At 39.0% G+C, this 26,703-nt stretch overlaps 1 protein-coding gene across 4 annotated transcripts in view; it reads left to right on the top strand.

Annotated features, from left to right (window-relative positions):
* The window catches only part of ARHGEF10 (Rho guanine nucleotide exchange factor 10), a 109,042-nt gene that overhangs the window by 14,529 nt on the left and 67,810 nt on the right, over nt 1-26,703 (top strand). For all 4 annotated transcript variants that reach the window (XM_082302621.1, XM_082302620.1, XM_082302618.1 and 1 more), the window contains exons 3-8: nt 16,558-16,728; nt 18,612-18,902; nt 19,817-19,880; nt 21,082-21,161; nt 22,266-22,322; nt 24,868-25,031. In XM_082302621.1, coding sequence (XP_082158747.1) covers nt 16,558-16,728; nt 18,612-18,902; nt 19,817-19,880; nt 21,082-21,161; nt 22,266-22,322; nt 24,868-25,031 — 827 coding nt within the window. The remainder of the gene's footprint in view (nt 1-16,557; nt 16,729-18,611; nt 18,903-19,816; nt 19,881-21,081; nt 21,162-22,265; nt 22,323-24,867; nt 25,032-26,703) is intronic.

Raw genomic sequence — 26,703 nt, 5'->3', positions numbered from 1 at the left:
TCTGTAAAATATTATCCATTCCTTATATAGGACAATATTACTTATGGACTTACACTTTATTATGTACATTGATATATGTATATGTTAATATAAATAAATAATATATATTATTGCCTATAGGACATTTCACTTATTGTTTATACAGAATTTACATGAAGCCATTTGAATATAAAAGGATTTTTAATCTTATTTTTGTGTAGCCATAACTCTTTAGGAATTTGGGAATTGTCATTCTAGATCAGGACTGCTTTCTCTTTTGTTTAGGTACTGCCACAGAGGTCTGTTACTAGATACAATCTAGAGAGTTGGGAATGTGAAAGAAGGAGAAACTTGTGTAATCACCTTTTAACGGGTTAGATTTCTGGCCAACATTATTGACAGTTTCATTTATGCTCTGAGATACCACTGAGGTTATTGTTGGCAACAATTCCTTGGCTGTCCATGTCCTAATCCATGTGTTCAGGACCCTGAATTCAGTTCAGTTTTGTTTAGTGACAGTTACTGTGAAACTGTCTCTACTGGATAATCCATCTCCAAAGCAGTGTAGTGCTGTAGGGGAAGAGTCATCCCTAAGGAATCAATATTTTCACTTGAGAGAAGGCTGCCGTTTTTCAAAGACAGCCATTAATTGCGGCAACAGCTCCAACTCTGTGCAGCATTTCAGCTCGTGGGATACTCTTGACAAGATTTCAGGGTGACACAGTTAACTATGATTCTGGAATTCAAGTTCTTTCTCTGCAAAGGTTTTTGTGACATGTGGAACTATGTGTATCATGTCCTTATTTTCAGACATGTCAGTTCTTAATAGGCTGGCATTAGATTTAACATAAATTGAGATTCTCCTCTACCCAATCTTGTGTCAGTGTCAATTGTTACTTTTTTTGGGGGTGGGATTTGGAACATGCTCCCCAGAGACCAGCACCAAGCCTGACAAAATTCACAAGATGCTTGGTTAATGCTCTCAGGCACATGGTATGATTCTGGGGTGATCATGTGCAGAACCAGGAGTGGGACTTTGATGAGCTTTGTGGGTCCCTTTCAACTCAGAATATTCTGTGATTTCTCTCTCATCTCAAAAAACTTTGTCTGAAACTAGTGGAACTTGTATATTTTTTTAGTTTACCATTGCTAACTCCCTTAAAACCATATTAAAGGGATTATCAGTGAAGATACATTTCAATAATTACACTAAAAGACATTTTAGTTCACTTCCTAGATAATTCTCATGACCTGTTTTGCAGGTGGAAAAGAAGTGAGGATTTTAGGGCCAAGTATGACAGCAAATACACCTAACAACTAATAATTGAAGGTTTATTTTGCATGCATATACACTGGCCATCCATGGGCCTGTTCAGGAGGGGTGAGCAGCACCTGTCAGTGCCCAGTACCTTCAGACAGTGGGCACTTTGGTGGGTTATCCTAGCTCAGAGTGAGGGTGCGATTCCTATTGAGTCCAGAAACCTTTGATATACCATTAATTTTTTTTTTTTTTTTTTTTTTTTTACATTTTGCATAATGATTCTAAAATTCCACACTGGGCCCACAGATGAAATCAATTGCTTTTTCCTTTTTCTAAAAGAAAAAAAGTTCTTATGATGTTTTGGGAATTTTTTTGTTTACTTATTTTTTTGTCCTAACAAAGATAGCTGTAGTGCTGAAAGTCATGTGGGCTCCTTTCTCTCTACAAGTGTATACCTTGCACTATAAATTTCAGCTTTAGTCTTGTCGAGTAAGTTTTCTATGGTTTTGCCAGGTAAATTCTCCAAACTTGTTTGTATCAATCCTAATACATACAAAGGGGAAGAATAGCAATAAACCTTCATCTTTGCCACGGGGAAGTTGTAAGAAAATAGATGAAAGCTCCAGGGTTAAATGTGTTTTCATTAGCCATAGCAATCTGAATCTCTACCTTGTTTAAGTTAAGATACAGTAAAGGTCAGTAGTGTAGCTGCTTCTGCCACTACTTGATAAGGAAAAACAACATGTGATAAAAGAATGGAATGTAACATATTTTATTTGTTTTAATTTATTATGCTTATGCAACTTGTACGTTCATAGGTGTTTGGACATTCCATTCATGCTAATCAGGTAGTGGCAAGTCTGTGCTAGTTACCTTTTCCTACCTCAGAGCAAATTCAAGTAGTGAGTAACTTGGAAAAATTATTGCCTGTGTGTTCTATCCTCTAGATTGCTTTAAAAAGAGCTGCTTCTTCTAGCCATGGATTAGCCAGGATTAAAAATTTCCTGTGTTTTTCTCTATGTATGTTGAGGGAATGTATGGTTTAGCAACCAGGGAGCAGTTGGAGTGGGGTAGATGCAAAGGCTTCCTTGTCTAAGAGCAAAATCAAAGAAGCACTTCCAAAATGGATACTTGAGATGATAGTACTAGCTCATGTTCCCTGCTTTAGTGTGTCTGTACATATGAATTTAGGCATAAAGTGCAGACATTTAAGATTTCTTACAGAAAAGAATTCCATGGCTATCTTGTGAAATAAAATAGAGGATGATTCTTGTTCTGTCAACAACAACAAAAAATCCTTTCTTAAAAGCTAAATGAAAATGGCAACTTTTATTGTGGCTGTAAGTTATAATCATGCTTTTAATTGGTTGTTGTAAGGGAGTGTCCTTAACGAAACCCATTTAGACAAGAAGAGGATATACTGTGGACTGCAGACTATGGAGGGAGGAATTACAAAGCTGGTAGTTCTGAGAATTTGGAATCACACTGAGTCTCTCCTGTAGAGGACTTAACCTTCACTCTGAACAGCTGGGACTGGATGTTAATGTTAGGATGGTGTTTACGTGTGATGGCCTGTACTTGTGCTATTACTGCTTTATTAGGAGATGTCATGTCTGGCAGTTTTTCATTCCTCTACTTGGAAAACATCTGGTGATCTTGCAAAGTGGAAGTCCTTTTCTTTAAGTGAGGACTTGAGAGGTGTTTATCAGGGCCTGTTTCCAAAGGAAAGCCATGTTTGTTTGCCTGGCAGGATGGATACCTGAGAAACAGCTTTTTGCACAAGGGAGACTTGGGGGAAGGGAGTGGGGTGTACTTTCTATGCCAAGGAGGCTTAGTTTTGGATTTTCATCATCTCTTAATATGTCTGTCTCTCACTCTTTCTGGTACATGGCACTATGCCTCATATGATTTCTCTGTGAAAACTATTAAAAAGCATTGGGTATATTTTATCATACTGAGTATACTTTTATTTTGTTTCCCAATTTTAGAAAATTAATGTAAAAGATATGTTAAAATTTTAAAGTGAAATACTGAAATTTCAGTGTTTGTACTAGGACATTGTGAGAATTTATTTGAATGCATAGTCTTCATATTACTGGCAAATACTCTCTTTACTGAGAGAGAATCAATTATAACTCTTCATTTGAGGAGCATGAGAGGTGTCCTTAAGGACCAAGTGTAGTGGAGAGCTGGATGTTCACTCAACTACACCATTGTCACCAGTGCCTTGGGTAAAGCTAGATGAGAAACCTTGTCATGCCGAAGTTTGGGATTTAAGATGTTCTTCAATGAAATTAAGTTGTTTTTTTCTAAAATCGGAAGTAGACTAAAAATATCTCCTAGACACCAATTGTAAAAGCATTTTGTACACCTTTCTATATAAAAAAAAATCAGCTCTCTAGAGCTATGAGTGGGATATTTCTTTGTTCCTGATATGGAGACATGTAGAGCAAGGAATCCAAGGACTTAAATCTGGATATCCTGTATGCAATTGAGTGCTGTGATTGTGTCTTTCCGCAGTTATTTTTTGTTGTTTCCCTGTCAGGGCCAGAACACTAAAATAGTCCTTGCTCCTCTGTTCCTGAGAAGGAAGTCTGGCCTGAGTCCTTGGGTAAGAGTGAAGCAGAAACAACTGTGCTCTCGTAAAAGCTTCCACTGGGATTACCTTACGTATTATAAGAAAAAAATCCCTAACCAAACAAAAAACCCCACCAACAAACAAAAAAAACCACCAACCCCAAAAACCTGAAACCAAACAAAAACCCCACCAACAAATAAAAGAATTTTTATTAGCTCTAGTAAGGAGCTGCTGGACTGCTGCTGTGTTTTGCTGCAGAGATGACTCTGCTGTGGGAGCTGCTTTTTATTCTGTGTCCTATATGTATTTCTTTCAGATTATTTAGTTACCGTTTCCACTATTTAGTGCAAAATTTCATTGTTTATTTGTGTTTTAACAGTTTTAAAAAGCTAATTTTTTGACTGAGACAAGAGGTGGTTAAATTCGGCTTTTTAAATACCGACAAGGGAAACACTTGCATGTTCTATGATTTAGTTTCTGAAAATAAATAATGTAGAAGACCCTATGATTGTATTTATTTACTGTGATTGGGAAAATAAGACATTGTTTAAATTAAACTGCAGATATGAAAGGAGTTGGTCTTGGACTAAACAATATTGTTAGGTATCTATTTTCAGCATACAGACAGTTACAAATGATTGCAAAAAGGGAGCCAAGATTTCAGAAGAATGAGAACAGAATATGAATTGTAGTTATGAATGGCTCCTTGTTTTTGAAACTGGCAATAGCTTGCTGGTGTCTGACATCCCATCTGTAACAGAACAATTTATTTATTTCTGAAGGTCACATTTCTCTCAGTAAATGAAGGAAAATGCATTGTTTAAGGTAAGTATCAATTATTTTATGTGACAATTCAGACAAGCTGTGTAATGAAGACTAACAAGAAAATTCCCTTTGCAAAAACTGTTTATGAATGATGTATTTTTTCTTCTAGCCAAGTATATTTAAGTGTTGGGAAAAACAAAAAATAGAAAGGAAATAAATAGATGGATAAATAGCTTATTTCTGGTTTTAGCAGCCACAAAGAAAACATGATGTACATAGATATAATTATATCTCATTTTATTTTGAAGAAAAATGGTAAAAACTTTGCTTGTTGTTTAGAACATGTTAAATTATGTTACTGTTATTGTTTTCTTGGTAGGTGACTTCATTCTTTGGCGCGTATTTGGTGTTTTCCTTCTGAATAATAAGATGTAGTTGTTTTGTTGGTTTTTTTTTCTGTTGACTCAGCTGGTCTTTAAGGTGACTTGACTTTACTTGCTATCTCTGTGCAGGGACAAGGCCCGGACTTGTTAATCAGAAAGAATAGATGATGATGAGATAAAGGCCTTTCAGGAGATTGCAGCAAAACTTGATCATTGGTTGTGGTGGTAACTAGTGTTGATTGCTTAAAAAACCCCCAACAATTGTAAAGGAATTTGTACTGATTTTTGGATATTCTTCCAATGAACAGTTGAAACTAAGCTCTGAAGTTTTAATTTCAGTGAGCCAACATGTAAGAAGAGGGTGAGTTATTTTTTTTCTATGCTTCTTTTGCCTTTTTAGGACTTGTATCTATCATTAGCTGGCTGGGATAAATTGCTGGCAAAAATGGAGGGGTTTTTTTATTTTTGGAGTTCTTTACTTCTGTTTCACTGAACACAATAAATATTCACTAACCATGCCTAAAACCTCTGTAATGAATCTACTCTAGAGTTTACAGAAAGATTCACTTTTTTAATAAATTGTTAGAATTCTTTTATCTTGTGCATGAACACAGATAAAAGCTTGTCTGCATTGTAATAACTTAAATAAAGTGTATGAATTTTTGAATGACACATTTGTTAGGTGCTGCTTGCTTTTCCTACATGGAGGAACTGAAACTATGCCTAGCAATCTGAGGAAAACATACTTGTTAAACATTTTTGGGAGAAGACTCTTCCAACCTTATGTGTAGATTTTCTTTTTTCTTCCTCATTGGAATCATCTTCCCAGCCTTGTCATATTTTCATTAAAATGAATACAGAAGATGATTTAGTAAGTCAAAGAAGGGTTGTTGCAAGAATATGTCTGACTGTTAAATAGTCTGTTGTTGAGTTCAATAACTTTGTTTAGGTGAAAGAATGATAGTTTCTGGATAACCTTATGTTGGTAGACGTTTCTCAAGGGGCTGGAAGGAGAGATGCCTGTGCTCCTGTGCCCATGGGGATGTCAACACTGATGGGTGACTTCCCAGTTATTACTGCAACCCTAGGGTATATTACCATGTCCCACAGCCGTAGGGAGGAGGAGAGAAGATCCAGCAGGCAGGAATTGTGCAGCAAGTTTGATCTATTTAATTATTTTACAAACTCTTTTATAGACTTTTCTCTTCGTAGTCTAATTGGACAAAGGATCAGCCACCCCTTGGGGGTGATTGGCTAAAATCCTAAAACATCCATTGTCAAAATACTTTTCTACTGTACTATAAACAAGACTTTTCAAGGCTGCAGGTGTTTGGTTGTTTACATAACTCTGCCACCTCTTCTGTGAGAGCGAAAAGTCTCTCACGGGCTTAGAAAATAGCAAGAAAATCCTTGCTAGCAGCATTTTTGTATCTACGCCCAGTCTCTGTATTTCCCCATTCTGTATGTTGGCAGGGAGGGACAGAGGGAAGTGCAGGTGCTGCCCTGGGAGCAGTGAATTGGTTAAGTGTAGTTTGTCCAGAGGATCTTAGCAGTCTCCTGTATCGCAAAGGGAAGTAGAATTAACTTTGGCTGGCATTGCTGTTTCCCCATCTATATCAGATGGTGACCCACTTGTATTTGCATGAGAAGAACACTTGCCAGCTGTATTGGGTCTTGCTGAGATGCAGCTCATTTTCCCACAGCAGCTCTCTCAGATCTGGCTGGCATTGGCTCTGCTGGACATGGGGGAAGCTTCTGGCAGCTTTTCACAGTAGCCACCACTGTAGCCCCTGCACTACCAAAACCTGGCCATGGAAACCGAATACACAAAACAAATTCTTAACAAGGTGTAGTGGTTTGGTCCAAAATACTCATTACTGTTTATCTTCTGTGAGATAAGAATTAGGAGAAATGCAAAGCAGGCACCAAACTTGAAAGAATATAAAGAAGTTTATTAACAGACCTAAAAGAGGGCAAAAAATTATGCCACACCTTCAGAACTCTCCTCCTCCCCCCACCTTCCTCCCTTCTCCCACTGACAATGTGAAAAGACAACCCTTCAGATGTTCAGTCTGTTTACCACTGCCATAATAACCTTGTTCAGTCCATTTAGGAAGAGAAGTCTCTTCTTGCTCATGCTATGAAAACATTATCACAACGAGACAGCCGCCCACTTCCAAATATTGTTCAGTCCATTTAGGAAGAGGAGTCTCTCTGCTTGCATGTGAGTCCCTTCCCCCGACTTGCAGCTTTTCCCGCAACTGCTTTCGAGGGTCCACTCTTGAAGTTTTTGGGGTACAATTTTAAGGTTGAGCCGTTCAGAAACAAAAACAGAGGCCCTTCTCCTTCCCTGGGAGCAAAGGGTCTTCCTCATCTTCATTGTTAGGACTATCTCTGGGAGCATCTCTAGGAACTGAGGTTTCTCCTTTCCCATTTGGAGCAAAAGTCCTCATCTGGTTCATCTCTCCCTGTCCAAATGTCTCATGAAATTACAGCTGCATCAGCATCTGCCTATATCAGTGCAGGTGCTTTTGCTTACGAGTTGAACACTCCACCCCCCATATCTTCATGAAATTACAACGGGATACTCTGATATATCATAGCTTCACAACAGAATTTCAGCTTTAAGCATCTCTTCTCTCTCTTCCCTCAGGTTTTCAGCTCTTCACAGCAGTAAAAGGGTTAATCTCACCTCGGCCTTGCAGCTTTGCAGCTGGAATGTTGAATGTTTCTTATCGCAGTGGAGAGGGGGGAGAGCCGAGCCGCTCCGGCTGCCCACGGCAAGGCAGTGGGGGGGGTTCCACGGCTGGAACAGGTCCATGGCTCCAGGATGGCCGTGGCCCAGCCTGGCCTGGCCTGGGCCGGGCCTGCTGGCCCCCGCTCGGGCCCCGCAGCCACCTGTCCCAGGAAATGTCTCAGGAAATGAGAGAGAGCTTGGGGGGGAGTTTGTCTATTCTTAAATGTGGATCACAGAGGTGGTCACAACTTTAAGTGGCTTAAAGAATTGTCCATATTCAAACTGGCCAGCTGATAGGTTCTATCAGGTCCCAGAGGACGCTGTAAGCACCCCTTATCAAGGACATCCCTTCCAGGACTATGCTTGCTAACCTATGACACAAGGTGCTTCCATGTGGGCTGGCTGAAGGTCTGAATAGTGATGTTTGTTTGTGGCGGTGATGCCTTTTCCTGGTCTTAAAATCAAGAGTCAAACACAGATAGAAGGGGAAAAGGGATTTTACCTTGGGATTTATTTTAAGGATCCTTAGGTGCACATGTCCAGGTCAAATGCACCAAAATGCACACTCAAAATATCTGGTATAACATTATAGGTTTTACTAATTAGCATATCTATCAAAAATTCCCCAATGAGAGGCTTGAGTGAGCCCCCCTCCCCAAGGAGCCTTCCCCTGGATGGTTCTATCTTAGTTTACAGAATGTGTTCTGGAGAGGATTTTGGGGTCTGGGGCACACTGATGTCTAACTACAAAGCTTCTAAAATGTTTAGTCTCTCAGCTTGACAAACAAGTCCAAGAATGTAGGCAAAAAGCACTAAGAATACAGAAGTTGTAAAAAAAGATATAACAGGGGTATGAAAGAAAAAGCAAAAATCTTCATGGCATCAGTGTTTTTTTTTGACGAGTCTTGCGGCCAAGGCAGAGCTTCCTTCCCTCTCCATGGCTTATGAAAGGAGGCAGTGAAAAGGGCTCTGAGGCTGTTGAACTGAAAGGTCCCAAGGAAACACCATTGTTGCCCAGTATCCACTAAGGTGATAGAATTTCTGGTACAAGGTGTGTTAAAAGGGTACTGTAAAACAGGATTTTTGAGAGTTCTGTGATGTAAGAATTACTGTTTTCATGAGTTTGTTTGAATTCCACAGGGTTTTTTTTTGAGCTAAAACAGGACCTTACTGTGGTAGGGCAAATAGGATCAAGATGTGTTCAAACAATAATTAAAAGAAATACTAAGAAAGGGGATGCTTTAAAACTCCCTCCTCATTAGTTGCTGGGGTAATGGATTTGTCATATTTTTGATATATTATGCTTAGTTCACAAATCAATCTATCTGAATAGTTCTCTTTAGGCTGGGCAAAGGGATAACGAAAGAAATGAGGAAGTGAGAAGCCAGCTGAATTCCAGAATATTTCCAGTATTGTCCTGGATTTGCGGGACATAACCATCCTATTCTAGTTTATACATTTTTCTTTTTTAGTAAAAGATACAGTAAATTGCTGTAAAATGTAATACCTAGTTTGTTTCTTTGTCCAGAATTCATCAAGTGGAAGACACAAATAATTAAATCTTAGTTATTTTTAAATGTGTGAACAGGTTGCACTCGATTCTTGGAGTGTTAGATGGAGTTATAATTGTTGGGAAAAAGGAACCTTTGGCAGTGTGTCCAAAAGGACAACTGGATTCCTGGAGCTGCATGCATCTTATGATCCCTGCCTGGGCTGTTGCTGTGGAGGTGGGTTGAGTGTATGAACAGCTCTGTGTCAGCATCTGTTGGAAGTCAGATGCCTTTAGGTGTTCTAAGTGGTGCTTTTGCGGGGTGCCAGCCAGTGCTTGAGTTTTGACATTGCTAGACAAAGGGTTGTTCAGCCTGGACAGACAGAACAACAGTGATCCAGGATTTAGGCATCCCTTTGCCAAGTCATTTGAAGGTTCAGTCTAGGAAGTATGTACAATTGCTGGCAAGGTGGAGGAAAAAACATGATCCAAAAATGAAGTAAAATCCTTTGCTAACTTCTTAACCAGAATGTGTCAGCCTGGTAGAAAGATGTTGCTAGAATGATCGAAGACCTAAAAACCCAAACTTTTGCTCTGGTTAGCTTTCAGCTTTTCTTTAGTATGATAGTCAGTTTATGCACCCAAGCTGTATGTTTTCTTTCTGTAGAAGTGGAATCCCATGCTTCCTGTTTTAGGTCTCCAGGGTGTGTCTGGCTGCCTTCTGCTTCATAGAGTTCCCAATTACTTTTAAAGAGCTTTTGGTCCAAGGTATTGCCAGATGATACAGCAGTTTTATATTGCTAATTGGAATTAAACAGACTGTATTAGAGAAATGCGTATACCTCAAACCATTAAACAGCAATTGCTTCAAAGTAAAAGTAATTATTTGGAAAACTAGATATTAATAGTTGATAACTGATAGAAAAAAGAAGTGTAGAAGTAAATAACAAGCCAGACTGCTCTCACTGGTGGGAATTTCCTTAAAAATTGTTATTTTTTCATAAATATGTTGACTACATGGTCAAAACTACATTTTCTAAATTTTTTTTCTGTTTTTCCTTAGTATGTCATTTGTAACCTATGGTTAGCCAACATGCTCTGTCCTTGCACTGCCAGAGCTGGATATTTCATTTTCTCAATGACATCATAGTCTTCTGCTGTTTGATTTCTGTTTTGTTAAAGCTCTCTGGTTTTCCTATTCCCGGTGTGGGTTGTCCATTTGGCAGCATGTCGTAGGTGAGTTCAGTGGTTCGTGTGTGCAGTAGCTGAGGCCGAGCCTGGCTGCACAGCCACCACCAGCACTGAGCTCACCAGCAGATGTGTTGTACCTCAGCTCAGGTGCCTGCTGGCATTTATACCAATGCAGACAGGTGACCTCGGGGGTACTAAGGGTCAAGTGTATTCATATTCCTTAAATACTGATGGAAAGCTAGTAGCCTTTAATATGGATAGATGTTTTTCAGCATAGAGAGTGATCTCTCTTGTATTTATGCAGAATTCCAAATAACATCTGACTAGGCTTTCCTTACAGCACCAGCAGAATTTCTTGGTGAAATTCGAATGTCAGAATGTGCTAATATGGTGCTGAGGTGAAAGAGATGTCCTCAGGACCAGGCTTGGTCTGTGTTTCTGGTGGTGGCAGACAGTACCAGTGACACCAGTGTGATGAGTAATTAAACTAAATGGCCACAAAACACTGATTTTACTTAGCTGCCTTTCTGCCTATAGGGTAGTCAGTACTGAAAAGTACCTCGAGGCATTAGAAAGGAGTGCGAGTCTGCTGGTGTTGTTCCTGCTTTTCTCTGGACAGCCTGGTTCATGTTTTAATGCTTTTATTTTAGACTTCTGATTTTTTGCAACTCAGTTCTTTTAAATTTTACTTAATAAGAATTAAATTTTAGTGCTGTGAGTAGTTTTTAAAGTTCAGAATCTTTTTGCTATTTGTAAATCTTTCCTAACATCCACAGACCTGGGCTTTAGTTCAAGGAATGCAATTTTTTTTGTATTAGGCATGCTGTTGTTAGCAGTCTCTCTGAAACTTGAGCAGGCAGATTCATTACTCTTCCGACTCTGGTCTTGAATTTGTTTTTTTATCCAGAAGAATAATATCTGTTGTGCATGCCTAACAACATAATTAGTATGTAATGTGTGTATTTGCAAAATACTAAAGAGGCATTTGTACTTTTTTCTTTGTTATTTATTTGTAGGAAAAGCCTGTTAATTCATCTGGTTTTGCTTTTGTTTCCATCACTGGAAACAGTTTTTGCATGAATGTATACTGTTTAGTTTGGTTGGGGTTTTTTGGTAACTGTTTTCTACAGAGACTGGTAATGCTGACATTGTGCTCTCGCTTTGGATGTGTGTGCAAGCTGTGTGTAATTAGCAGTGTGCTTGTACCGCAGGAACATGGTTTCCCTGCAGTGCCAGCTTAGCACAACTGTGAGTGCAAGGGGAATGAAAGTCCTTGGCTCTGATCCGCTTCCCATGGGAGGGAGTGCACACTCGCGTTTTTGCATACACAGTTTTGGCCTAGGTGTATATTTTCCCCCAGCAACATAGATGCTTTCCACCTGTGTGACTGTGCGAAGAGGTGATTTATGGATGCCAGTGGTATGCTGGTGGATGTCATGCATGACTGGGAAGTGTCAGTGAAGGGCAGTGTTTGCAGAAGCACTTGCTGGTGAAGGTCAGCCTTTCTCCTGCAGGGTCCCTCCTGCCCTGCCCCTCAGCGCTCCCCCTGCGCAGGTGCTGGTGCAGGTGTCCTTTGAGGAAGGGCAGAAGAGTGATGTGTCAGCTCAGTACCAGCATGAAAGAATATTTAACTGCGGTTTTCTTTCCTGGAACTGAAGAACTAGTGGTCACAAGTGGGAGAGTGGGTTGAAAATACCATGTTGCTTTCTAGCTGTGGGAATGCAACCTAAGCAGTGCTTTCAAGCTAAGAGAAACAAGAGGCTGTCCAGTGGCAACCAAGTTTCTTGAAACCTGTCTGCAAATTCCTGCTGAATATGAGGCAACTGTTATTTTACAAAGATTTACAAGTTGGCCAAATCAGGAAGCTTCTGCAGGCATGAGTGTTTCCTAGCACAAGGTTCACCATCCTGACAAACACCAAGGCTCTGCTAATTTCAGAAATTTCATCGGAAACTATAAATGAGCAACTTGAGAGCCCATTTATCCTGGAGCACAGTCAGCAGGGTGTGTTTGGCCCCACATGGTTAGTTTTACAAAAATAATGGTAACTTTAAAAATTCAGTCATTTCTTTGTGTCTGCATGCTTTCAATACTTATTTCTACAGTACACTTCCACAAGGAGCTCAGCAGATTATAATTGTCTAGAAGTACAGGTCTGTAAAGGGAAGTGTATCTCATCAGAGAAAACTCTGGAATGTATCAAGGATAAATAATAAGCATTTGGATTGCTATGTCTGGCAGTTTGTTTTGACTTGTAACCTGTGTAAGTTAGCAAATTTTATAATACCTAAAAATATTCTGGGATAGTAACATTTAAAAATTTTTTTTTACTAAAAGGTTTTGTGTATTTCAAGACACTCAACTATTTGTAGAAAGTTGAAACATTTGGGGAATTCATTTGAAAAAAAAGGTAGGTCTTTGCAGTCCTAAGTGTCTTGTTGCAATCCAAAATACATGAGTAAAAAAGATAAATGTTTTAAAACTGCATGTTGGATTAAGAGCAGGCAACTCCTGCCAGTCTGTTTTAGGTTCAATTGTACCCATATTTTTTCACTAAATAATAATTAGATATATGTCATTCAAAGCATTGTACACTTATTTCCTTCATTGGTCATATGGTAGAAGTGACTAAAAAATGTTTATTGAGTCTTCTAAGTATAATGGATGCATTTCCACTTTTTGTTCCATAATAGCCTGTGAACTTTAAAAAAAAAATGAGTACAACTGATTGCAAAGATGACATTCCTAATTATACAGAAGCCTTTCATTTCTAAAAATATTTTTCAAACCTTAAAACACAAAGTATTCATATTTCTTGGTGGCAGCATGCCTGTTTATGTCCAGGGCTTCCAAGTTTATTGTTACTGTGCCCCAGACTGCTGAACTGTTTGTTCTTGGGCTTCTATTTCACTCTTCCTTTATCATAGTTTTTCATAGAAGAAACTCAGTTGACTTCTTTTGGATCATCATGCATTTACGAGATTGCAGGGGGAGGACAGACTTTTGGGGTGCTTTTATTATTTCCGGTGTGTTCAAAGTACACTTAATAGAAGTGCAGAGCTATTTTATCTTATTTCTGTGCCACTAAAATAAACTGTTTAAGAAAACTATTAATGAAGCTTCACTGGCTTAATCTGGGCTTTAAAATTAATATCACTCTTTTAACTCCTTAGCTGTATTACATTGAACTATAAATAATTTGAGGGTAATGGATGGGAAAGCAGATGGTGCCAAGAATGCTTTGCAATTGGCAGAGCAACCAAACATTTTTTAAATTTGCTTGTGCCCCAGCAGGTCTCTGTAAACACAGCCTAAGTGAGCTTGTTTTTGAAGTAAACTTAAGAAATGTCATTTCACTGGCTAACAAAGCACAGAAAAAAAGTCATAAATCTGTGTGCTGTGCACAGTTATGAGAACATGTATTCCTTTTTCTGATTCTAAATTAGCACTTTCATACTTAATTTAACTTGAAGACAATTTTTCCATTATATCAGACTTTTTTCAGTCTTGAAAACTCCAAATAGAAAATTTTAGAAATGTGAGAATTTCCCTGAAGCATTTACAGAGCTTTCAGAGTGGTATTGCCCTAAGATGAAAAAGTTTAATCAATTATTGTATTCTCATTCCTCTGGCTGGCACACATAAAGCTAAGGATGTGAGTAGTGGTGAAGGGGCAAATTGGATTTTTAGTAACTAATTTAATTATTTGAAGTAATTCGAGACAGATTCTGTCATGCTAAGCATTGTGTGATTATTACTTCAGAAAAAAAAAATAGTCCATTTTAAAATTAAGAAAAAAAAAAAAAGCTGTCCTCCGTGTGTTTTTTGCAAGGGAGGGTGCCTTGAAAATCCCCTCCTCACACACCCACCCACCATGCTCCCCCTCTCCCCCCCTTTTTTTTCTCTGCAAGAACCATTGCCTCATGCACTTTTTGGCTTGATCCTTTTGATTTGCAGATAGAGGGTAGGAGGAACTCGGGCTTTCTTCATGAGCGTGAAACTTTGCAAGATCTGTGGTGGTATTTAGCAGCCAGATTCACCCTGGGCCTAACTCCTGTCTGTCTTCCTAATTGTAGCACTTAAAAAGAGCTTTTGTCTGTGTGTTGTTGTGACATAACACAAAGAACTGTGGAAAAAGTAGGTATTTTCAAAACAGGAATTTTTCTTTTTTTGTATGACATAATTTGTATTTATCTGCAGTTCTGATCAGCTCTTAAGTTGGAGCAAAAAGCCCCCATCTTCCTTTTATTTTATTTTTGTTGATAAAATACTTTTTCCAATTGAAATAGTATGCTCTTGATATTAAAAGCTTAAAAGGAGAATATTCTTATTAAATATGGGATGGAAGGTATCTGTAAATTTAAAAGGCTAAAGTTTATGCCTGCAGAATGAAAAAAAATGTAAAAGTGATGCAAAGCTGAAATATAGTTTTAAAGCTTTCTGAACTGAGGATATTTGTTTCTGTCCTGTCTGCCTTTTTGACAGACATGTAATCTTTCTTTTTTTGTCTCTTTTTGTAATCTTAACCTGCTGTTCCATCAGTGATGTGATTACGGGATCTTTCCAAGCTGTAGTGCCCATTTATCAGGTTCTGTTCCTTGATTATGATACAAAGTAAAAGTTTTTAAATGAATAAAGCAGGGCAGTGTTAACAGCCATAACAGAAAAAAAAAATAGGTGGCACATCCAATCTTTTTTTCGCTCAAGTTGAGAAGACATCTTCCCCCCCTTTTGTTTCTTTTCCCCATTACACAGTCAAGCAATAAGTATTGCAATTTAGTCAGATGGATGCTAAATCAGGAAGAATGCCATGTTTGTCTTTAATCACTTGGAAGAGCTCTGAAGAATTTCTTGCATCTTTCAGTAAAATAAGAATTGCTAGTGGACAAAGGAAAAATGAGAAGCCCGACTTCATACAGAAGAATTTTTAAAAGGAATTAATCAAAATGAAATTAAATGTCCTGCTGCCTCAGCCATAACCCATGACAATAAATGCAGGATAACCCGTTTTTTTTTGTTCCTTACTATTTTTGCAATTAGTTCACTTTTTCTCCTGCAGAGAGGCTGCATGAAAGATCTTGTTATTTGTGGCTGTGGTAAAATATGCTGGCTCAGCCTGCCTGAAGAAACAGAAGCCTTGGCAGGAATGCTGATTACCATGACAATCTAAGCAGTCTAGAGCTTCGGGGTGTTGTGGGTTTTATCATAAAAATAAAAAATGTGTCCTGGATGGTAGGATAGCTGATAATATCATCATGGTGCTGCATATCCAATTGTCATTGCAAGACTTTATTTTTCATTTTGTGTTACCTGAGGAGGGGGAGGGGGGGACCTTATCACATTCAGGTAAATTTTTATAACATACTTGTGTGTTTACATCTTTATCTATTTTAGAATATAGTTTTGTGTAATATGTACATGAGGGGGTTTAAATCTTCATGGGTTTTCCCCACTAGTATGGAGGGAAACTGCCGTGTACTTTTTCCTGCTCCCTCTCCCCCACCTCACGTACAGTGCCAAATCTGTGCTACAGCATCTTCGCAAGCAAAGACAAAGAAACCCCAAACCCACCCTTCCTATCCATGTTAGGGTGTTGTTATTTCAGCCATTACTGCCTCAAAGGTACCCCACCCTACCTTCATCAGAATTCACTTGTGTGTGGTAATAGGGCTGATGGCATGTTGCATGAGGTCTTTGGTTTAAAACTGTCTCAGATTGGAGTAGGAAAACCAATCTGCTGGTATCTAACGGAGTGTGTGAACTAAGTTATTGTCACTGATATTTGGACACTGTTAGGAAAGAATAGAAAGGAAAAATGACTTGAAGTTATAAATTTGCAAAGTCCCTGTGCAAATAAATTCATCTGTGAAGTTTTCTCATTTAAAAGTTGGCTTTTTACGTGTTTTTCTAAAAACTTTTGGCTCATTATGACAAAAGCAAGGGTATTTGCATTATCCCTTGTTAATTTCTTTCCAAGTAATGTCCTTGTTTACACTAAAGGATTTATTGAAAACTGCATGAGGTTATCAACATATCAATGAACTTTTGTTCTGTGCCAGTCACCTCAAAATGTAAGGGTCCATTGTATAAGCTTCATTTGTAATGTGGAGCATTTACTGGTCCCATGAAATCATTATTAAGAGCAAACAACCAAAGGTATGTCTTTTTACCCAGTTCTAGAGCATGAACCGAAAGCCACGGGTCCGAATGATGAAGAGGAGGACGAGGGAGAACAGTTTGACTTTGATAGTGGAGATGAGATACCAGAAGCAGACAGGCAAGCCCTTGTGCCACCTATTCCCGCTCCTGGAAATAACATAGAGCACCAAGAGGCTGGTGCTGCAGGTAAGTCAGCCTGTTGGTCTGCACCTCCACTGGGCTAAATAGTCAAAACTCATCAAAGGATGCCTTTTCTTGTCCGTGCAATAAAAGTACTTTAACAAGAGTTTTCCATGACTGAATGATTGGTGTTTGTAAATACGCACATGTTGGGTTTATTTTGGAGCAGTTTGGTTGCAATGGAAGGCAGATACGTAGCTGTTATCGTTATTATTATCTATAGTAATAAGGCAATATGAAAGCATAAAAATACCACTCAAGAAAACGTAAAAGGGAAAAAAAGAAAGAAAGAGAAAGATAGGGTAAGAGTAGGGAGATACATAATTACCACCCATAGATCTGTGATGAGACTTAATTGAAGTGATGATTGAAGGTCTTGATCTGCCCGGAGGTGGGGGAAAAAGCCCACAAAATACAAAGTCCGGTGGGTTAATATGTTCTCAGGTTCAGGTGGGAGTGCCCAAGCATGTTCTCTGTGGGGGGGAAGTTTTACACTGTCTTTTGATCATGTGCAGTTCTCTGGTGGAAGGCCTCAGGAATGAGTCTGGGGGCACTTCAGGAGTCATTCATAGTTTATGACCTCTTCTAAGGCAGCTGCTTCTCGTGTCAGTAAGGCTGTGTGTGAATGGGACCTTCCCTGGGAGGAGGGCGTGTGTGTAAGGGAGGGCAATTTGGTGTGATAAAAGGCACAATCCTGTCTCCACAAGGTCTGCCTCTTACCAGCCTCAGAGCCCAGTTTGTAGCCTCTGGTGGTGGTAAGTTCACCCCCTCCGTCTTATGCAGGGGTTTGTCATTACACACCCAAAAACTCACCACCTTCCCTTTGCAGGCTTGCACACCTGGACTTAGCAAAGCACCAGGAACCTCCAAAAATGGTCAATTTGTTTTGAGTCATAGTTCAGTCTCTCACATATGGAAATACCATGCAAGTGTTTTGAATATTCCTGCCAGTTACAGTCATGGTAGATCTGACAGGGCAAGTGACCATTGTGTGTAATTCCTGTGATGTTAAATTCCCATTCAAGTGTGACATCCGAACCAATGGATTGGACATAGTCTGAGTGTCTTGCTACAGAGAAACTTTATACCCTTGCTGGTCTTAAGGCACATTGATGGCTTGAGATAAGCTGCTCCACAGCTAAACTTGCTAGTTTCTGAGCTTGAGATATACATAAAACTAAGTGGAGTTTGAATGTATGAATTTTGTTCATGAACAGAAGTGTTGCTAAATATTGAAATATTTTTTTATGACATATGCAGATGTTCCCAGTGGTGAGGTGTAGTCTGGAAATTGCTAAATTCTGCTCAAGTTGCTAACAGCTGATTTTCCTTACTTTGATCCAATTTCCTTTGGTAAGCAGACTCACTGTGCTTATGGCAATTAAGGATAGATAACTCTTCAGGTACTGTGCAGTTTGACAGCCTGGAACTTAAACACCATCTTTCCCTGAGCATCTGTTGCTCACTCACCCTTTTGTGGAGTTGTGCTTACAGCTCAAAATCATTTGATCACTTGGGATGCAGTTCTGCAGTTCACTTCAGAGGGGCCTGTGGTTCTGCTTGTCTCAAAAAATACTGGGAACTTTGCATAAAAGGAAACAATACATTTTCAAAGAGGAAAACTTGTCAAGTTATTTTCTTCCCCCTTTTCTTAACAGAGCATTTTCAGGACTGCTCTTTGAGGAATGTCCCTCCAGTGAGCCCAGACAAAAACACAAGAAATACTTTAGGGGTAGGCATGAGGAGAAGAATTTTGAGTCATAGGTTATAAGCAACTTGTGTAGTAAAGAGCCAGTCAGTGTTTAGCATACTTGCAAAGAGCTATTAGAGCAGCTTGAACAGGTATGAAAAGTAAAACTGTATATTTTTGTTTAATTTTTCAACTGAAGGAGCTGATAATTTAGAAAACAGTGAGAAGCTGCAAACATCAGAACCTGCTGCAGAAGCCACTCCGGCCAAAGTAAATCCCTACTCAGTCATAAATATTTCCCCGATCCAAGACAAGGATCCATCTTCATCACCAGAACCAAGTCCTCAAGATGAATGTGCAAGTCCAAACTTGTCTTGTGGATATTCTGTTCCTGTCCCTTGTGGATATGCTGTGCCATCCAACTTACCTTTGATACTGCCAGCATACTCCAGTCCTGTCATTGTACGCAGTGTTTCTGTAGATGAAGAAGGTACTGTATTTACACACCTTGCTTTATTTGAAGGGGAATGCTTATTTAACCTCAGGTACCTTTCCTGTATAGCACTCACCCTGGATGAGTGTGGGAATGGTTAATGCTAATTCCTTTTTTAACATAATGAAATAATTTCCAGATCCAGAGTTCAGTGTTCAAGCCAAATGGTTTTTTCTCATATCTTTTATTCGTTTTTCTAGGTCCTGGCAAAGTTCCTCTTTTGCCTTTTCTATATGCATTTCTGTTTGTTTATTTTCCAATTCTTGTGGATTTAGAGTTGCTGTGGGATTTTTCCCTTGATGATTTGATGAATTCTCTTTGTCTTTTAGTGCAATTTTAAGGCAGAAAAGGAAGCTAGAAAGGGAAATAACTATGGATTATTACAGAAATGGGAGATCCATTTTGTACTCAGAGTTTACAAAGCTGACAGCTTAATGTCAAGAGAGTAGGGAAAGAAAGCTCCCCATATCCTGCCTTTTCCTTTTTGTATTTTGAGTATACTTTTCTGTATCTAGGCACAAATTCTTCTGTAATTCCAGCCTTTATTTCAGCCTTTGCTTTTTACCACTATTAGGAATACTGTCAAGAAAAAGTAAATATTTGTGTGGTCCTTATTACCTGTAGAGGAATATATGTTTGAGAGATAGAATTAAATGCATCAGACATTGTAATTTCCTCTTAACAGCTCTTCTGACAAATGGCTGTCTTTGAATTACTTAATTTTCAAAAATGCATGGTGTGAAGTAACTTCTAAATTTTTTTAGACACGTGTAAGAATAAAACTATTGCAAAGAGGGAGATTATTCTTTAGCACTGAACTAGTAAAATCAGTTTCTTATGCTAAAATGTGCCATTTGAACCAAACTAATATGATATTCCAAGCATTTTCTTTTTTTTTTTCTACTTGGCAGGTACACAGTCAGCAACCGAAGAATGTCATTATAATTCTGTAAACTTGGAGGACCCTCAAAATAGGTGATTTCCAGTTCAGCATATTTTAGTGATTTGTAAAACCTTAATTCCTAAGAAAGCTTGCATTTAATAAGTATTTTATTCTCCTTGTGTAATGCTTCCATGTTTGTTGGTTTTTTTTTTTTTCATTTTCTTAGCCCTGTAATTCTGGTTGTGTACTAAAATCAGCACTAGTTGGGGTTCTTGTGTGTGTAACTGTGCATGACATTTTTGAAGACACTGGGTTGAATTTTTATAGAATGATGGCAGTGTCAGCTGCAACAGATTGCTGGAGATCTTGTCTAGCCTGCTGCTTTCAGCATGACCACTGCCAATACTCCATCAGATCAACCATGGCCTTGCTGGCTGAGCCTGAAACCCTCCAAGGATGGAGATGCTGCAGCTTCCGCAGGCAGTCTTCCCTGCTCTACTGCCTTCCGTCCCCCCTTCCCCTCCCTACACCCCCCAAAATTCCTACCCAAATCTTCCAGTGGCCAGTCTGTTGACCATTCCCCCTTTGTCTGGCATTAAAAAAAAAAAAAGGGTGCCACACCCCTGCAAACAGACCCAAACCAACAAATAACCCTGATTCCATCACCTCTGTAGTTCTCTTGTGGATAGTTGTAGCTGCTCTTGGATCACCCCATAATATCCTTTTCACCAGACTAAATAATCTCCATGTCTTTTATCTCCTTCCTTGTGAACCATGTGCTTTAGTCCCTGACTTCAGTTTCTCTGCATCTCTCTAGAGGTTGCTTCAATTTCTCCACAGCTCTCTATCAGGGGAGTGTTGGGAAGCCAAAACTGGACATGCTGCTACAGGTTCAGCCTCACTGGCACCAAGTGGAGGAGGGTAACAGCTTTGCCTGATGGCTCCTGATGCAGCCCAGAATGTCTTTAGTCCTATTTACCATGAAAAAGAAACTCTCAGTTCACTGTTTTCTGAGAAAATTTCTTGTGTTCTGGTAGATTAACTCAAAAGCAAAGTGTTTTTTAAGATTGTAAAGAAAGTGTTTTCAATTTTCTGACTAAAATCTTCAAACTATTAATTAGAATAGGTTATTCATCACCCAACTATGCACTGAAGCAACATTTTTGAGTAATCAGCAGCCTTGGAGTGGAGACTAGAAGAAAAGAAAGATATTTATTGTCTAGTCTTCATGGATGTTTAAAAACATTGTGGTGTAACTTTTACTTCTTTTATTTTATGGCCTTTTTTTTCAAGTGAAGATAACCAGACCAAGAGAGAGGACGATGCCCTGGCCAAATGGGTTGCAGATCCTGCAAATACAGCATGGATGGAAAGTAAGTATCAGTGGGCCCTGAAGTACAACTGTAGGAGGCGGTCAGTTTTAAGTTGTGATCAGCAGTATGTGTGTATCTATGTGCACAAGCAGATTTTATAGGAATGTCCATGTTCACTTTTACTGTATGTTTTCAGATAGGTTCCAGAACCAAGCTGTACCAGTTAGAACATTCAACAGTGTCATAAAATTGTATTTTAGAATAAAGGTAACATTCACTTTTCCACCTTTTGGAATCTGTGGAATCATTTGTAACTGTTTTTTGGAAGTCATTTGGCTCCATCAGTGCATGTGCAGTGGAAATAAGCTCCAGTTCAGAGTCTGATCTGCAACTGTATTTGAAATTGCTCTTCTTGTGCAGTAGTTGTTAAATAAATACTTGGAGGAGATGGAAAGGAAGGAGTTGCCACTTTGTCTTGGTGTGTGCTTTTGATTCTTGGCTGGCGGCTGCATTTTAAACCAGAACAGAGACTGTGTGGTTTGAGGACAGGTTATGTCCTCCACTGGGCTGGAGGTTCATCTTGCATATTTTGTGAAGTGACTGAAGAATTTGCATCATCGTTCTGCCTCTTAATATGTACTATGATGAACATTACATTATTTAGTTTTGGTTCTTTTTAAAAAGTCAATTGCAGCTTTCCTACAGGCATTTAGTAAGGCAATGAGCAGCCTTCGACAGGCACAGAACATTCCATACTTCTGTGAAAAGGAGGGAGAAATGCTGGCTGTTGAAGTGGATTTTTGTTCTCAGGCTAGCAAAGGTCATCATAAGCAATGCAGATAAAACTCTGGAATTTCACAAATACCATATACTGCTTTGTGCATTATTGCATTAATGGAAAGATTAGATGTGCAAGCAAAATGCTAGTGGAGGGTGAGTCATATCTCCATTGTATTCATATATGCCAATATAACCAAAATTCTTTAAAATAAAATACAGTATTTCAGTTGGAGAGGACCTACAGCATTTCAACTGCCTGATCGTTTCAGGGCTGACCAAAAGCTAAAGGCATGTTAAGGGCTTTGTCCAAATGTCTCTCAAACACTTTGTCCCATTCAAATTTTAGGAAGTTTCTAATTTGGTTTTTTTCTGTCTTGGTTTTAGACCCGGATGAGGTAATTTACGATGATGTGCCAAGAGAAGATTCAGACTCTGAACCAGGTTTGAGGTCTTTGTAATGTTGAAAGCAATGTAAAATGGAATTATTTGAATGTATATTGAACAGATATGTTCATTAAGTACCTAAAATAATGTAAATGGAATTGTATCAATAATTGGTAGGTCTTAGAAAGTTCAGAATTAAACTAACACTTAAAAGACTTTATCTCAGCAGGTCTCCTATACTTCTCAGAAGTTGAATTCTGCTTTGTTTTATAGATACTGTTCCAAATGCTTGTGTATTCTGCATATTAGAGAATTATAGTGCTGGGTGTTGTAGCTGTAGTGCCCTGAACAAGGCAAGGTAGTTAGGAAAAGGGTGTTTAAACAGATGATGTATGATAATGTATCGTTGTCATGGCTGTAGAGAGAAGCTCCTCCCTTGAAAGTCCCCTTCAATTTATAAGTGCTTGGTAGATGGAAGAGATGGTCCAGGGTGGCTGTTTGCCATCTTGATTGTGACTCCACAGAAATGTTTTATTTCAGCTTTGAAGTAGTCCACTCCTCATGGTTGAGACCATGTTTGGAGGGGGCAGAATAGATCTCAAAGTATTTTCTGGAGTCAAGATTTTACCTTTGCTGGGAATGATGGAGTTAGGGCTCAAGAAGCTTATTTCATCGAGTTCTTGCTCACATTTGTTTTGCAGTTTTTGGGTATAGTGAAGTCTGCTTAAAGATCAGTTGCTACTGACTGATTATGTGTTTGAGTGGATTGGCTTACTGGGAATGCAGCATCTTACTTGTCATGGTTCTCAGAGGGTGTAGGTGTTTGATACTGAAATTGTTAATGAATCAAGAAAACACTTAAGCTTTCTTTTGTGGAAACCACATTAATCTTTAAAGCTGTAACAGTTTCATTTCTTGGCCTTAGTAATGTTCAGGCAAGGTGTTTTACAAATTATTACTGATTTTTTCAGTTATTATTGGAAAGTACCGTGTTACATTCATGACTTGAATGCTTATATTACTGGAAGTTCCCTCAGTGGACTGTGCTGCTTTGAGCAGGGACATCTTTGTGCTGTTGCTGATCAGTCAGGAAACATGTACACCAGGCCCAGGTGGCTGAACTGGGTGGGTTATGGGATATGGAGCAGAGCTCTGCTGAGCATATTGGTCAGAATCTTTAGCTTAACCCATAAGACATTGATTAAAATTTTGACTTTTATTTTGTCCCCAAAGACATTGAAAAAATATGAGAAGATAGGTAGTAAGGGAAGTTTTATCTTCCTACATTCGTGATCTTGGTGTTTATTATTTGTATATTTTTGTTAGGGAGACACAACTATTCCAAAAAAAGTTTTTTTTTCACGCAGTCATGGCGTAAATCCTGCCCCAATACTGACAGCACAGGAGTTAGACTTGCATGAATCTTGATTTATTTTGACTTACTATGATGGTTCTTTTAAATTATTCATTGTGCTAGATTACCACTAAGATGTCTTCTTCAGTAACAATATTTTAAGGACAGTCTTGAGATGCATAGGGATTTAAAATGTTTTAAAAAAATCTGAATCTTCCAGATTAGTATAGAATCTGCTGTGTTAATTATAAAAAATTTAATTAATGTTAACATTAAAATCCAGGGTTTAGATGGATTTGTAACACGTCAGCTTTTCTTTTGAGTATATATTTTTTCTCTGTTTAAATGAAACTTCAATCTTAAAAGCACAGCTTCTGTTTCCTGAATTTAACAGGAGACAGTTGTAAATGCTGCATCCTAACCTCTGACAATAGTGATTCCTGGCAGAAATGTCCACACTTTTCTACTTGTAATGACAAATGATGCTGCAGGTAGAGTGCATTCCTGCTTCCTGATAAGCAATTGGCTCTAAATTTTCCATTTTGTTTTGAGTCAGATTTATGTTCTTGACATCTGTGCCAATGGAAAGACCTGTGTCTTTAACAGGAGGTACTTTGGCTAGCCTTTGCAATATAGACTTGAAAAGGTTAGATCTTGAAAAGTTCAACACTTGAACAACTTCAAGTTTTTAGAGCAAATTATGACCAAGGTAACTGCCAAATGTGGGAGACTTCCAGTGACTGGTGGTGATGAGTCATAAAATACCATTGTGTAACACCTTTCTTGCTACTTTGGTCTGATCTGTTCTGCTTGAAGTAGTGACATTTTCGGTTGATTCTTGCAATGTTTTAGCATTTGTCATTTGCGCTGATGTCCCTAGGGACAAATGGCAAGCTTACAAATGGAGGGATGATGCTTCTCAGTGCAGATGTGTTCATAGCTACAGTTCAAACTTCCTCTGAAGTTCTAAAACTTGTTGTAGGATTTGGACAACACAACAGTGTCATTTGAGTAGTGCATGTTTTTAAAAGGATCGTGGTGTGTACCCATAGCACTGTCCTTTTTTATTGCTCTATTTCAGCAAAGACAACCCACTTTGGCTATTTGAATATTGTATTTAATTCAGAATTTTTAACGTGCGTACAAAAGTCTGTACAATTCTTTATAGCATATCCTGAGCAAGTTTTTGGTGTTCAAACAAACACAAATTTCAGTGTAGCTTTATTTATTTTGGTTTAATTCTTGCAGAGGAAATGATTTATGATGATGTTGAAAATGGTGATGATGGTGGAAACAGCTCACTGGAATATGGGTGGAGCTCAAGTGAGTTTGAAAGCTATGAAGAGCAGAGTGATTCTGAGTGTAAAAATGGAATTCCCAGCTCCTTTTTGCGAGGCAACCACAAGAGACATGTATGTATCCTGCAGTGCTGCTCAGTCATTGAGGTTATCCTGGTTTCCAACACTTGCCTTTCTCACCCATATTTCTTTTTTTCCTCAATTCAGTTTCAAATGCCAACAGCATCTTTTTAAAGGAGATGTGAATCAGTGTGGAAGAGACAGTACACAACTAAATGTAACAGGGAAAAGAAGAGGTGAAAATATTAAATGGAAGCTTATTACAAAAAAGAAAAAACTCAAATTGGATAAAAATGAAATTAAAAATGAGATTATTTTTGCTTGTGGGCAGTTCCTCACCTTCTCTTCTTTTGCAGTTGCTGAATTAGTATAAGTGGTAAATAAGTGTGGAAAATAATGTGAAGAATAAATGAGGGCAAGCCTGACAAGAATTGAAGGTTTGGGATCTTTAGGTGCTCGAAAGTCACAAAACTCTTCACCAGTGTTCCGTAGCTTTTTGTCTTAGATCTGCATCATTTTGGTCGTTTGAAAGTGACTGAGCTTAAAAAACTTCTGAAAATAAACAATTTTTGTAATCAAAGAGAATCCTACCTGTTAGGAGAGAAGAGAGGTGGCGTGATTAAAATGATCCATCTGTGACACTTCTCAGGTCTGGTACCTTTGGCTCCATCTGTTCTGCAGGAGGCTGGAAGACACAGGTGACACAGGTGCCTGTCCTCACTGCATCTCTCCCATTGCACAGGGAGAGAAGTCCTGGGCTCTTACATTCTTGTTGCCTTGGCTCCTCTCCTTCTGCCACCGTGTACCCTCTTTGTGAGAGGCTCCCCAGTGTGTGCTGACTAGGGACAGGCCCCCAAGAGCCACTTGGCAGCTGTGTGTTGTGAACTGCCTCAGCACCCCATGGCTGGAATGTGCAGGGGTTGCAGACAGGGTGTTATTTCATAGGACCTTTATTTTCATTTTGCAGGTTTCTTATCTTGATGAGAATAAAAGCCTTGCTGTCTGTGTTTCCCTGCATTATGTGTTATCTGCTCTCCCCCCACCTCCGTCCTTGTTGTCTGTCCTTTGGAAATCAGGGAGTAAGCAATTAACTGCAAGACTTGAGCCCACCTAAATCTGTACTTTTTCCTCTGTTTTTTCTTGGTTTTGTTCTGACTAGAACAATCTTAAGCTGTTGCAGCTGTTTGTTTGGGCTTTTTTTTTGATCTGTCATGGAAAACTGTTGGCAGTGGTTGAATGTGATTGTACCAGGATCAGGCACAGAGTGTCTGAGCAAGAGACTGAGGAGTGATGACAGGAGAGGTGTGTGCCCTTGGGTACTGCCCTGCAAATGGTTTTTTCAGGCCTTTGACAAAAGGTTTTGGGGATTGCCTTGTGAGGATGGTAATGAGGAGGTGAGGAACACTTAAGCTGGTGGATGGAAAAGTCAGAGAGACTCCTGCACCTGGATGGGTTGCTGGGAGATGGAGAAATCGGGAAATTAGGGAAGGGTTTTGGCAGAGAATGAAGAAAGACAAACTTTAGGATTGCTGCAAAAACCCCACAACAAACAACCAAGAAAACAACAAAAAAAGCCAACACAAAAAACCAACCCCAGCCCTGCCTGCGCTGGCACTTTGACATGGGCAGGCACTACTCTTCTTTATATACGTTTTCTGTGTATCCATTCCTTGCACTAACTCTCACTTCTCCTCAGGTCTTGTGATGGATATTACAGTATATTCCC

The sequence above is a fragment of the Coloeus monedula genome (assembly GCF_965178545.1).
Source record: "Coloeus monedula genome assembly, chromosome: 2".
Taxonomy (NCBI): Eukaryota; Metazoa; Chordata; class Aves; order Passeriformes; family Corvidae; genus Coloeus; species Coloeus monedula.
The sequence above is the reverse complement of the archived record's forward strand: the minus strand, read 5'-3'. Positions and strand labels throughout refer to the sequence as shown.